Source organism: Carcharodon carcharias, chromosome 10 (assembly GCF_017639515.1).
Source record: "Carcharodon carcharias isolate sCarCar2 chromosome 10, sCarCar2.pri, whole genome shotgun sequence".
Taxonomy (NCBI): Eukaryota; Metazoa; Chordata; class Chondrichthyes; order Lamniformes; family Lamnidae; genus Carcharodon; species Carcharodon carcharias.
In genome coordinates, this window is record NC_054476.1 from 144,011,825 (window position 1) to 144,025,697 (window position 13,873).

Sequence of the window (13,873 nt, forward strand, 5' to 3'; positions counted from 1 at the left end):
GGAGAGAGAGAGAGAGCGAGCAGGCCAGAGAGAGAGAGAGAGAGAGAGCGAGCGGGGCAGAGGGAGAGAGAGAGAGAGAGAGCGAGCGGGGCACGGAGAGAGAGAGAGAGCGAGCGGGGCACGGAGAGAGAGAGAGAGTGAGCGGGGCACGGAGAGAGAGAGAGAGCGAGCGGGGCACGGAGAGAGAGAGAGCGAGCGGGGCACGGAGAGAGAGAGAGCGCGAGTGGGGCACGGAGAGAGAGAGAGAGAGAGCGAGCGGGGCACGGAGAGAGAGAGAGAGCGAGCGGGGCACGGAGAGAGAGAGAGAGCGAGCGGGGCACGGAGAGAGAGAGAGAGCGAGCGGGGCACGGAGAGAGAGAGAGAGCGAGCGGGGCACGGAGAGAGAGAGAGAGGGAGCGGGGCACGGAGAGAGAGAGAGCGGGGCACGGAGAGAGAGAGAGAGCGAGCAGGGCAGAGAGAGAGAGAGAGCGGGGCATAGAGAGCGCGAGTGGGGCTGTGAGAGAGAGCGTGAGCGGGGCTGAGAGAGAGAGCGCGAGCGGGGCTGGGAGAGAGAGCGCGAGCGGGGCTGGGAGAGAGAGAGTGAGTGGTGCTGGGAGAGAGAGAGCGAGCGGGGCTGGGAGAGAGAGAGCGAGCGGGGCAGAGAGAGAGAGAGAGCGAGTGCAAGTGGGGCAGAGAGAGAGAGCGAGCAGGGCAGAGAGAGAGAGAGCGAGCGGGGCAGAGAGAGAGAGAGCGAGTGCGAGCGGGGCAGAGAGAGAGAGCGAGCGGGGCAGAGAGAGAGAGCGAGCGGGGCAGAGAGAGAGAGAGCGAGCGGGGCTGGAAGAGAGAGAGCGAGCGGGGCTGGAAGAGAGAGAGCGAGCGGGGCAGAGAGAGAGAGAGTGAGCGGGGCAGAGAGAGAGAGCGCGAGCGGGGCAGAGAGAGAGAGAGCGAGCGGGGCTGGGAGAGAGAGAGCGAGCGGGGCTGGGAGAGAGAGAGCGAGCGGGGCTGGGAGAGAGAGAGCGAGCGGGGCAGAGAGAGAGAGAGAGCGCGCGAGCGGGGCAGAGAGAGAGAGAGAGAGCGCGCGAGCGGGGCAGAGAGAGAGAGAGCGAACGGGGCAGAGGGAGAGAGAGAGAGAGCGAGCGGGGCAGAGAGAGAGAGAGAGTGAGCGGGGCAGCGAGAGAGAGAGCGAGCAGGGCAGCGAGAGAGAGCGAGCGGGGCAGGGAGAGAGAGCGAGCGGGGCAGGGAGAGAGAGAGAGCGGGGCAGGGAGAGAGAGAGAGCGAGCGGGGCTGGGAGAGAGAGAGCGAGCGGGGCAGAGAGAGAGAGAGCGAGCGGGGCTGGGAGAGAGAGAGCGAGCGGGGCTGGGAGAGAGAGAGCGAGCGGGGCTGGGAGAGAGAGAGCGAGCGGGGCTGGGAGAGAGAGAGCGAGCGGGGCTGGGAGAGAGAGAGCGAGCGGGGCTGGGAGAGAGAGCGAGCGGGGCTGGGAGAGAGAGCGAGCGGGGCTGGGAGAGAGAGAGCGAGCGGGGCTGGGAGAGAGAGAGCGAGCGGGGCTGGGAGAGAGAGAGCGAGCGGGGCTGGGAGAGAGAGAGCGAGCGGGGCTGGGAGAGAGAGAGCGAGCGGGGCTGGGAGAGAGAGAGCGAGCGGGGCTGGGAGAGAGAGAGCGAGCGGGGCTGGGAGAGAGAGCGAGAGCGAGCGGGGCTGGGAGAGAGAGAGCGAGCGGGGCTGGGAGAGAGAGAGCGAGCGGGGCTGGGAGAGAGAGAGCGAGCGGGGCTGGGAGAGAGAGAGAGCGGGGCTGGGAGAGAGAGAGAGCGGGGCTGGGAGAGAGAGAGCGAGCGGGGCTGGGAGAGAGAGAGCGAGCGGGGCAGAGAGAGAGAGAGAGCGGGGCAGAGAGAGAGAGAGCGAGCGGGGCTGGGAGAGAGAGAGCGAGCGGGGCAGAGAGAGAGAGCGAGCGGGGCAGAGAGAGAGAGAGAGCGGGGCAGAGAGAGAGAGAGCGAGCGGGGCTGGGAGAGAGAGAGAGAGAGAGTGAGCGGGGCTGGGAGAGAGAGAGAGAAAGAGAGCGGGGCTGGGAGAGAGAGCGAGAGCGGGGCTGGGAGAGAGAGAGAGAGCGAGTGGGGCAGAGAGAGAGAGAGAGAGAGTGAGCGGGGCTGGGAGAGAGAGAGAGAGAGCGGGGCAGAGAGAGAGGGAGCGAGCGGGGCAGAGAGAGAGGGAGCGAGCGGGGCAGAGAGAGAGGGAGCGAGCGGGGCAGAGAGAGAGAGAGAGAGAGCGAGCGGGGCAGAGAGAGAGAGTGAGCGGGGCAGAGAGAGCGCGAGCGGGGCAGAGAGAGAGAGCGCGAGCGGGGCAGAGAGAGAGAGAGAGAGAGAGAGCGAGCGGGGCAGAGAGAGAGAGCGAGCGGGGCAGAGAGAGAGAGCGCGAGCGGGGCAGAGAGAGAGAGAGCGAGCGGGGCTGGGAGAGAGAGAGAGAGAGAGAGCGAGCGGGGCTGGGAGAGAGAGCGCGAGCGGGGCAGAGAGAGAGACAGCGAGCGGGGCTGGGAGAGAGAGAGAGAGAGAGAGCGAGCGGGGCAGGGAGAGAGAGAGCGAGCGGGGCAGAGAGAGAGAGAGCGAGCGGGGCAGAGAGAGAGAGAGCGAGCGGGGCAGAGAGAGAGACAGCGAGCGGGGCAGAGAGAGAGAGAGCGAGCGGGGCAGAGAGAGAGAGAGCGAGCGGGGCAGAGAGAGAGAGAGCGAGCGGGGCAGAGAGAGAGAGAGCGAGCGGGGCTGGGAGAGAGAGAGAGAGAGCGAGCGGGGCTGGGAGAGAGAGAGCGAGCGGGGCAGAGAGAGAGACAGAGAGAGCGAGTGGGGCAGAGAGAGAGACAGAGAGAGCGAGTGGGGCAGAGAGAGAGAGAGAGAGAGCGCACGAGCGGGGCAGAGAGAGAGAGAGAGAGAGCGCACGAGTGGGGCAGAGAGAGAGAGAGAGAGAGCGCACGAGTGGGGCAGAGAGAGAGAGAGAGAGCGAGTGGGGCAGAGAGAAAGAATGGGAAGAGAGAGAGGAATGAAGAGAGAGAGCGAGTGAGAGGGGAGGGGGAGAGTGAGAGCACATGTAGGGAAGAAGGGGATAGAGAGAGTGGACCCACACAGTGAGGGAAGGATGAACCATTGTTCAACAATCTTGACATTCCTGTTCTATCTGCCATTTGCTGGTAGTATTCAGTATCCCAACCTGTCTCCAACCTCACTTTCCCCTCTTCCTGCCTTCTCCACACCCCCAAATTCCCATTCCCTTCCCTTACCTTGATGCCTGGGAATGTCACAGCAGATGAAGCATAAGAACCAATCATGAGAGCAATGAAAGTAGATCGCAGGTCCCCAAACATGTTTGGCAACTGAAAAACAACCACAGCCAAATCAACCATCAATAATCAACCCGTAATAAATCATCAATAATCCACCGGTAAACCACCAAAGCAACACGTGAAAACAAACTCAGCTGCGTTCTGCTGAATGACCAAAGTCCATGAGTCAGATAGAAGTTCCGCACCCCCCACATCCCATACCCCCCCCCCCACCCCCAGGATCCCATTGGTTTTATTCCAGAGAAGTGTTGGGGAGTTCTTTCTGGTCTGCGGGGACCCATATTTTTCCGCCAGTCATTAAGCAGCTTATCTGGTCATTATCGGTTTGCTGTTTGTGGGATCTTGCTGTGCGCAGATTGGCGGCCTTGCTTCCTACATTACAAAAGTGACTGCGCCACGGAAAGCACTCCATTGGCCATGAAGCACTTTGGGACATTCCGAGGTTGTGAAAGATGCTGTGGAAATGTGAGTCTTTCTTTCTTATCCAGCATTAAATGGTGACACTGGTTATTTATTCAGTCACATGGCGAGACCAGTCCTCTCACTAAATGCAACGTTGCTGAGCAAAGCCCCAATTTTGGGTGGAGTCGGCTTTTGGAGGAGGGGGGTGGGGGGGAGGTAAGGGGATCTCTGCTGTTTACTGGGATCAATCTGTCACTCCCAGCTTCTGTTTAAAAAAAAAACCATTGCAAATGCTGTGTCATCACATTCGAGTGCAGCTCTGCGTTATCCTCAACATGCAGAACACTGAGTCAGTGAATAGGCAGTGACCCTTACTGAAGATAGGCACTTAGGAAAGCGGTGAACAAAAATGAAGCTTGTGTGATTTAAAGGATAGTGACAGCTTAGACACAAAATTGGCTAAAAGATAGAAAGCAGAGAGGAGTGATGAATGACTCTCTCTCTCTCTCTCCCATGCTGGACAGAGTGTACGCTGGTGTTCCTCAGGAGTCAGTGTGGGGAACGTTGCTCTTTTCGATATTAATGCCTCGACTTGGGTAGCTTCTTCTCCTTGGAGGCAGGTCCGACCCACAGTGCCGTGGTCTCCACCACAGTGGGGGGGGGGGGGTGGTGGGGAAGGAGTTAGATCCCAAATCCACCCCCCCCCCACCCCCCCACCACCCTCCAGCCAGTTCAGCGATCGAATCCCACGCTACTGGCACCAATCAGATCCACAGCGACTGTCCGGCCAACTGAGCCAAACGGCCCAGACCTGGTACACGGGGCAAAACTTCAAAGTGTGCTGAAAATATGAAACTTGGAAACGTAGTGGAGAACGGGGGAGGATGGTAGCAGATTTCAGAAAGACAGACAGGGCAGAGAAATGGGCAGACACATGGCAGCTGAAATTTAACACATTGAAGTAATTAATTCTGGTAGGGAGCATGAGGGCACAATGTTAAAGGGGCGCAGGAAGAGAGTGTTCTGGGGGTGTATGGACACAAATCTTTGGAAGTGGCAGGAGAATTTGAGAAGGCTTTTAAACAAACATACTGATCCTTGGCTTTATTAATAGGAGCATTAAACAAGTTAAACAAACAAGTTAATGCTAAACATCTATAAATCACTGGTCAGGGGCCTCAGCTGGAGTCTTGTGTCCAATTCTGAGCGCCACAGCTTAGGAAAGATGTGAAGGGGAGAGGAGGTAGAGGTGATTTACCAGAATGATACAAAAACATTATGGTTTTCAGTTATGTGGAGGGAGTCGAGAAGCTGGGATTGTTCTCAGTATATGCTCTCCCTCACTCGCCTCACTCAGGCGGTCATGGGTTTGACCCCACTGCAGAGACACTTAGCAACATAATCCAGGCTGACACTTCAGTGCAATACTGAGGGAGAGTGCTGCACTGCCAGAGGGTCAGTACCGAGGGAGAGTGCTGCACTGCCGGAGGGTCAGTACCGAGGGAGAGTGCTGCACTGCCGGAGGGTCAGTACCGAGGGAGAGTGCTGCACTGCCGGAGGGTCAGTACCGAGGGAGAGTGCTGCATTGCCGGAAGGTCAGTACCGAGGGAGAGTGCTGCACTGCCGGAGGGTCAGTACCGAGGGAGAGTGCTGCATTGTTGGATGGGTTGTTTTTCCAATGAGACAACAAACTGAGGCCCTTTCAGGTGAGTCTAAAAGGTGCCATGGCCACTATCGGACAAAGAGCAGGGGCATTGGACAGTGATGTGGCGGGGGAGGGGGGTGGAGGGTGTGTGCTCCCTGTGGCCAATATTTATCCCTCAGCCAACACCACTAAAACTAGATTATCTGCTGATTATCACATTGCTGTTTGTGGGATCCTGCTGTACACAAATTAACTGCTCTGATTTCTACATTACAACCATGATTATACTGCAGATATAGCGCCTGATTTGCTGTAAGCTGCTGTGCAATATTGTGAAAGGCGCTATAGAAATGAAAGTCTTTCATTCATTCCCCATTTCCTTGTCGTTTCTCTCTCCCACTTTCTGGGAGAGGCTGATTTCTCCGCAGTGAATGGTTCTCCCGATATTGGGACTCTCTGGGGTCTCAGTCTCGAATCCTGCATATCCTCTGCTCCTGCCAGTGTGCACCAGCCTGAGTGCATCTTGGGAAGGTAAAGCAACACGTGGACAGAATTTTCCACAGGGATATTTCAGGAAAACAAAGAGGTTTAATGAGATGGAAAAGTACGACGGTGTGCTTGTTGACAGCAAGAGGAAGGAGCATTTGTACACAACACAGCGATCAGGGACAATCACTGTGTCAATACACTCACAGCTGTCCACCCAATCCATCAGAAAATCAGCAGAGGTGAAAGTCCACAGCTGGTCAGTGATAGAGTGATGGAGAGAGGGGGGTGGGAAAGAGAGAGGGAGAGAGAGACAGAGAGAGAGAGAGACAGAGAGAGAGAGAGAGACGGAGAGAGAGAGAGATGGAGAGGAGGGGGAGGGAGAGAGAGAGAGACAGGGTGGGAGAGAGATAGATGGTGGGGGGAGAGAGAGACGGAGAGGGGGAGTGGGAGAGATGGGGGTGAAGAGAGACAGAAATGGGGGAAAGTGTGTGAAAGGGAAAGAGAGAGGGTTAGAATGGGAAAGAGAGATAGAGAGATGGGGCAGAGAGAAAGAGAGAGATAAAGATTGCAAGGGAGAGAGAGGGGTTGAAACAGAGAGGGAGAGCAAAAGAAATGGAGTGAGAGCAAGGTGATGAAGAGAAAGAAAGAGATCAAAAGAAAAAAATGAGGGGAACAGATAGACTTGTAATTCTCCAATGTTTTTCACAATCTCGGGACATCTCGAAGACTTTTAGAGATATTGAAGTAATTTAGGAAACTTGACAGCTCATTTACACACAGCAAGATCCTGCAAACTTCAACACACTAACCAGAGCAACTGTTGTTAGGCAATGATTGTGAGATACATATCAATCCAGGACACAGGGCAGAACTCCCCAGTTCTTCTTCAAAATAGTGGCTGTGGGATCTGTTATATCCAGCTAAGGGAAGGCGTAACATCTCACCTGAAAGGCAGCACCTCTGACAGTACAGCACTCCCTCAGTGCTAAACTGGAGCACCTCCTTTATTATGGGCTGAAGTCTCAGGAAGGGAGTTTGAACTCCAGACTGAGAGGCAAGAGTGCAACTGCTTCTCACTAATCATGGCTGACATTGCTTTGTGCTCCCCCAGTGAGAGTCAGCACCTTCAGGAACTGTCCCCCAGTGAGAGTCAGCACCTTCAGGAACTGTCCCCCAGTGAGAGTCAGCACCTTCAGGAACTGAACCCCAGTGAGAGTCAGCACCTTCAGGGACTGTCCCCCAGTGAGAGTCAGCACCTTCAGGAACTGAACCCCAGTGAGAGTCAGCACCTTCAGGGACTGTCCCACAGTGAGAGTCAGCACGTTCAGGAACTGTCCCCCAAGAGAGTCAGCACCTTCAGGAACTGTCCCCCAGTGAGAGTCAGCACCTTGAGGAACTGAACCCCAGTGAGTGTCAGCACCTTCAGGAACTGTCTCCCAAGAGAGTCAGCACCTTCAGGAACTGTCCCCCAGTGAGAGTCAGCACCTTGAGGAACTGAACCCCAGTGAGTGTCAGCATCTTCAGGAACTGTTCCCCAGTGAGAGTCAGCACCTTCAGGAACTGTCCCACAGTGAGAGTCAGCACCTTCAGGAACTGTCCCCCAGTGAGAGTCAGCACCTTCAGGAACTGTCCCCCAGTGAGAGTCAGCACCTTCAGGAACTGTCCCCCAGTGAGAGTCAGCACCTTCAGGAACTGTCCCCCAGTGAGAGTCAGCACCTTCAGGAACTGTCCCCCAGTGAGAGTCAGCACCTTCAGGAACTTTGCAGTGAAGAATTTGTGCGAACTGTAGAATTGCTGTAGAAATTCTGAATTATTCACCCCCATGTTTCAGGATTTGGACCCTATGTTTGAAATCACCACCCCAGGATACTGCTTCCTTACTGTTAGAGAGGTGAAGGTCATACACATCCCTCCGTATCCATTGAGGGCGAGAGCAATGAAAATCAGCACTGAAAGATCTGGAAAGACAGGGAGAAAGGAATGAAGTTAGAAGGAGTGATCTTATAGATAGGGCAGCACCAGGTGATGGTGGAATAGCTGGAGGAGACTCACCAGCGGGATTACTGGCTCCATAAGCAATCAGCAAACAGGACAGAGCAAAACAGGTGCTGGAACAGAAAATAAACATGGAATAAGAATCTGGGAACTGGATCAATCAACCTAGACCAATCTCCTAAACCCTCTTCCACCGTCTCACCATCTCTTGCTCTCTCCTAGACCCTTTGTTTCATTCCATCCCTTTTCTAAACTCTCGCCCCATCTCTCTCCTAAATTTTCTCCCTTGCTCCCCCATCTTTCTCTCTCTCTTGTTGTAACATTTTAATGTGCTAGACAAATTCTTCTTCCTCTAACAAATATCCAGAGCTGATTGCTCGCTGGGTTTGACACCAATCGCGGGGTTCAGGGTCTGTGTGAAACCAGCTGACACCAGGTTTATGCTCAGTACCTCTGGACCAATTGGGGTTCTTGCTCCTGAGGAGGTTGCTGTGACTCCTGCATGGAAACGGAGTCAGCTGAAAGGCCAGGTGATGCCTTCCACAGTCAAAGAGCTGATGACTATTCATCGACCTGACCCACTTGTCATGGATACTGCAGCAGTTCCCCACAGCCCCAGCTCAGACCCCAGTTTAAATGCCTAGTGCATGAATGGGGGCTCCTTGTGATGGGGGGAGGGGGTATGTAGACTCCATGATGTTCCAAAGTGTTTTGTGTCAATGCGGCAGGTGGTTAAAATGGCGTTTGGCATGGTTACAAGCAGCAACGAGGGCTGGAGTTTAAATGCCTTTTCCCTCCCATTTGCCCCCACTCCCTCTGCTACCACCCACCAGAAAGGAAAATCACCCCCAGCATTTTCTAATCAGCGTTGATCACTGCAGGGAGCTCAATCTTGGGACGAAACCATTTATTGCCCGGTGAAGGTAGAATTCAGCTTTCCACTTGGATCTCTGATGCCCTCTTCAGAGGGCAGTTAAGAGTCAACCACATTGCTGTGGGTCTGGAGTCACATGTATGCCAGACCAGGTAAGGACGGCAGATTTCCTTCCCTAAATGAAACAGGTGGGTTTTTACAACAGCCTGTTTTACTTTCTGATTTTTGTTTTAGTTTAATACAAACTCTCAAGCTGCTCGGATAGGATTCGAACGTGCGTCCTCAGGATAACTGACCCAGTAACACAACCACAACCCACTGTACCGACTCGAGACAAACCCAAAGTGTGTAGCGCCCTGTCCCGTGCAGTGGTTTAAGGAGGTTAGTGTCGAGCGTTTACACAGGTATTGGTTAGATTTCTGATTTGCGTGCGCAGTGGGGATTGCTCCCTTGGTCATACTGACCTGCCAATGAGACGTAGCTTACGTGGGCCGTACTTGTCCATGGCAATCCCGAGTGGAAGCGAGATGGCACTGAGCAGGAAGGATCCAACAGTGAATGCCAGGTTCAACATCTCATCCTGGTCCTTACAGATGAGCCACCCGTTCATCCGCAGGATAAGCTCAGCATCTGTCCCGTTGCTTCCTGCCAAGCTGCTGTTGGTGATGTTTTCTAAAGGGGGTGAGGAGAGGGAAAGGAAAATGTATAATAAGCTGTAGGCTCCGGTTCACTCTGTCTGGGTCACTGGAGCACTTTGATATTGGGGTTCAGTGGCTCAGTGGGTGGTGCTCCCACCCGGGTCAGAACACCTTGGCTCCAAGTACTGAGGGGGTGCCGCACTGTCGGAGGGTCAGTACTGAGGGAGTGCCGCACTGTCGGAGGGTCAGGACTGAGGGAGTGCCGCACTGTCGGAGGGTCAGTACTGAGGGAATGCTGCACTGTCAGAGGGTAAGTATTGGGGGAGTGCCGCACTGTTGGAGGGTAAGTATTGGGGGTGTGCTGCACTGTCAGAGGGTAAGTTTTGGGGGAGTGCTGCACTGTCAGAGGGTAAGTATTGGGGGAGTGCTGCACTGTCAGAGGTTCAGTACTGAGGGAGTGCCGCATTGTCAGAGGGTCAGTATTGGGGGAGTGCCGCACTGTTGGAGGGTAAGTATTGGGGGTGTGCTGCACTGTCAGAGGGTAAGTTTTGGGGGAGTGCTGCACTGTCAGAGGGTAAGTATTGGGGGAGTGCTGCACTGTCAGAGGTTCAGTACTGAGGGAGTGCCGCATTGTCAGAGGGTCAGTACTGAGGGAGTGCTGCACTGTCAAAGGGTCAGTAGTGAGGGAGTGCCGTGCTGTCAGAGAGTCAGTACCGAGGGAGCACCGCACTTTTGGAGGGTCAGTACTGAGGGAGTGCTGCACTGTCGGAGGGTCAGGACTGAGGGAGTGCCGCACTGTTGGAGGGTAAGTATTGGGGGAGTGCCGCACTGTCAGAGGGTAAGTATTGGGGGTGTGCTGCACTGTCAGAGGGTAAGTATTGGGGGAGTGCTGCACTGTCAGAGGGTAAGTATTGGGGGAGTGCTGCACTGTCAGAGGGTAAGTATTGGGGGAGTGCTGCACTGTCAGAAGGTAAGTATTGGGGGAGTGCTGCACTGTCAAAGATTCAGTACTTAGGGAGTGCCGCATTGTCAGAGGGTCAGTACTGAGGGAGTGCCGCATTGTCAGAGCGTCAGTACTGAGGGCGCACCGCACTGTCGGAGGGTCAGTACTGAGGGAGCACCGCACTGTCGGAGGGTCAGTACTGAGGGAGCACCGCACTGTCGGAGGGTCAGTACTGAGGGAGCACCGCACTGTCGGAGGGTCAGTACTGAGGGAGCACCGCACTGTCGGAGGGTCAGTACTGAGGGAGCGCCGCACTGACGGAGGGTCAGTACTGAGGGAGCGCTGCACTGTCGGAGGGTCAGTACTGAGGGAGCACCGCACTGACGGAGGGTCAGTACTGAGGGAGCACCGCACTGACGGAGGGTCAGTACTGAGGGAGCACCGCACTGACGGAGGGTCAGTACTGAGGGAGCACCGCACTGTCGGAGGGTCAGTACTGAGGGAGCGCTGCACTGTCGGAGGGTCAGTACTGAGGGAGCACCGCACTGACGGAGGGTCAGTACTGAGGGAGCGCTGCACTGTCGGAGGGTCAGTACTGCTGCTGATGGATGTTAAAGGCCCCAATATCAGCTTTTTGAAGTAGAGCAAGGCAGATTTCTCCTTAGTATTGTGGCCAATATTTATCCCTCAACCAACAGCAATAAAACAAATTTGTGCATCATTATCACGTTGCTGTCTGTGGGATCTTGCTGTGCACAAATTGGCTCCTGTGATTTATACATCGCAGCCAGAACGACACTTCCAAAGCACTGTATAAGTAGCTGCAAAGTGCTTTGGTATGTCCTAATGTCATGAAAGGCACAATAGAAATATAGAAGGAAGTCTTCCTTCTTTCGTGCCTTTGGGCTTCTCCCCGCCCTATCCCTGAGCAGGCCAGGCGATGAGCGGGACTGGATGTGTGAGTGCAGGCGAGCTCCCTGCTTAGGTCTGTATGTACACCGGGGCCTGCATGGCTGCATGAGAAAGGCTCCTTCAGCAACTCAAACGGCACCATTTTAAAAGGACGATGGTGTTTTGTCAGGCTGTGTTCATCGATTAATAAGACCAGCATTTACTGCCCATCCCTTCATGTCCATTAGGTGGTGATGAGCCATTTCTTGAATCTTTGGCCAGAACTTTCCAGTCCCCACCGTGGCGAGGCCAACAAGCCATTGAAATATCCATTCAAATCGGCGTGACCGGAAAATCCCACCAGCATGAGCGGCTGGAAAATTCTGGCCTTTGATGCAACTTCTCTTGGTGTGTACGTGTGTCTTTGTAGCTTTGTATGTCTGTCTCTGCACGTGTTGTGTGTGTGTGTGTGTGTGTGTGTGTGTGTGTGCCAGTGTCAGAGTGTGTGTGCCAGTGTCAGTGAGCGTGTGTCAGTGAGCGTGTGTCAGTGAGCGTGTGTCAGTGAGCGTGTGTGTGCATGTCAGTGTCAGTGTCAGTGAGCGTGTGTCAGTATCAGTGAGTGTGTGTCAGTGTGTGTGTGCCAGTGTGTGTCAGTGTCAGTGAGCGTGTGTCAGTGAGCGTGTGTGTGTGCGTGTCAGTGTGTGTGTGCGTGTCAGTGTGTGTGTGTCAGAGAGTGTGTGTCAGAGAGTGTGTGTTTCAGAGAGTGTGTGTCAGAGTGTGTGTGTGTGTGTGTGTGTCAGAGTGTGTGTCAGAGAGAGTGTGTGTGTGTGTGTCAGAGTGTGTGTCAGAGAGAGTGTGTCAGTGTGTCTGTGCATCAGTGTGTGTGCGTCAGACTCTGTGTGTGTGCATCAGAGTCAGTGTGTGCGTGCGTCAGTGTCAGTGTGTGTGTGCGTCAGTGTCAGAGTGTGTGTGCGTCAGAGTGTGTGTGTGTGCGTCAGTGTGTGTGCGTCAGTGTGTGTGTGTGTGTGTGCGTCAGAGTGTGTGTGCGTCAGCGTGTGTGTGTGTGTGTGTGTGTGTGTGTGTATGCGTCAGAGTGTGTGTGCGTCAGAGTGTGTGTGCGTCAGAGTGTGTGTGCGTGTGTCCTAAGCCAGAATTTTTACCTCATCGGGTAGGCGAGTGTCCCGACGTCATCGCGCACTCGAGCGATATTTCAGTCGGTGGGGGCGCTGCCAACAATTAACAGGCCTAATAAGGCTGTCGAAGTCCCAATTAAATGAAATTTTCCGTTGCCCGTCCGATCTTACGGTTGTCAGGCAGATGAGAAGACCAAGCGGCCAAAGCACTTTTTATGAAACTTCATCCACAGGCGGGATGAGGTTTTCAACAGCAATTAAAAATACAATAGCAATGTTAACATTTCATTCATAACATAAAAGTTTGGGCTAACTTGTGCACTCACCCTCCTCCCTCCCCCACAAGCAGCGCTGAGCGCGGCAGCACATGTTTCGCCTTAATGGGCCCACCAGCGTGAAATTGCGCTCGCAGCCTGATCGTGGGCGGTGGTCAGCTTCCCGACTGCCCCCGCTGGACTCCTCCGAGCCCGTCCGATGAGGGCAAAATTTGCCCCTCGTCTCTGATCTGTTTGTATCTGTGTTTGTGTCTGTGCGCGCGTGTGTGTCTGTGCATGCGTGTCTGAGCGTGCGTGTCTGTGTGTGTGTGTGTGTGCGTGTCTGTGTGCGCGTGTGCGTCTGTGTGCGCGTGCGTGTGTGTGCGCGTGCGTGTGTGCGCGCGTGCGTGTGTGCGCGCGTGCGTGTGTGCGCGCGTGCGTGTGTGCGTCTCTTTGTGCGCGTGCGTGTCTGTGTGCGCGTGCGTGTCTGTGTGCGCGTGCGTGTCTGTGTGCGCGTGCGTGTGCGCGTGCGTGTCTGTGCGTGTGTCTGTGTGCGTGTGCGTGTCTGTGTGTCTGTGCATGTGTGTGCACGTGCGTGTCTGTGTGTGCTTGCGTGTCTATGTGTGCATGCGTGCATGTGTGTGCGCATGCGCGCCTGTGCATGTCTGTGCGTGTGTGTGTGTGCGTGTCTGTGCGTGCGTGTGTGTGTGCGCGTGCGTGTCTGTGCGTGTGTGTGTGTGCGTGTCTGCGCGTGCGTGTGTGTGTGCGCGTGCGTGTGTGTGTGCATGTTTGTGCGTGCGTGTGTGCGCGTGCGTGTCTGCGCGTGTGTGTGTGCGCGTGCGTGTCTGTGCGTGTGTGCATGTCTGTGTGTCTGTGTCCCTGTGTAGCCCCAGGCTGTGTCCCTGTGTAGCCCCAGGCTGTGTCCCTGTGTAGCCCCAGGCTGTGTCCCTGTGTAGCCCCAGGCTGTGTCCCTGTGTAGCCCCAGGCTGTGTAAGTGTTCAGTGATCTCGGGAATGATTCTGTTTTGCACATGTGGAGAGTTCACTATTTGCTGCATAAACAGCCAGCTCATGAGGTAATTCACCATTGAGACAAAACACATCCCTGGACTCTAAATTCCCAGTTACTGTAGGAAAACAACTCCATATATAAACCCTAATAATGTCAGTTTGCTAAAAATAACGGCCTATCAGCTCTCAGGGTTTGGAAACAACTGCTTGGTAACACGGGACCTATTTATCTGTCAGATCCTTGACCTTTTCAAGTGGTCACATGACCCCTGACCTTTTCGGGCTATTGCTCCCGCCCACC

At 55.0% G+C, this 13,873-nt stretch overlaps 1 protein-coding gene across 3 annotated transcripts in view; it reads right to left on the bottom strand.

Annotated features, from left to right (window-relative positions):
* Positions 1-13,873, bottom strand: part of slc43a2b (solute carrier family 43 member 2b) — a 74,442-nt gene that overhangs the window by 31,738 nt on the left and 28,831 nt on the right. For all 3 annotated transcript variants that reach the window (XM_041198412.1, XM_041198411.1, XM_041198410.1), the window contains 4 exons: positions 9,168-9,375; positions 7,887-7,942; positions 7,716-7,792; positions 3,236-3,328 (listed from right to left, as the gene is read on the bottom strand). In XM_041198412.1, coding sequence (XP_041054346.1) covers positions 3,236-3,328; positions 7,716-7,792; positions 7,887-7,942; positions 9,168-9,375 — 434 coding nt within the window. The remainder of the gene's footprint in view (positions 1-3,235; positions 3,329-7,715; positions 7,793-7,886; positions 7,943-9,167; positions 9,376-13,873) is intronic.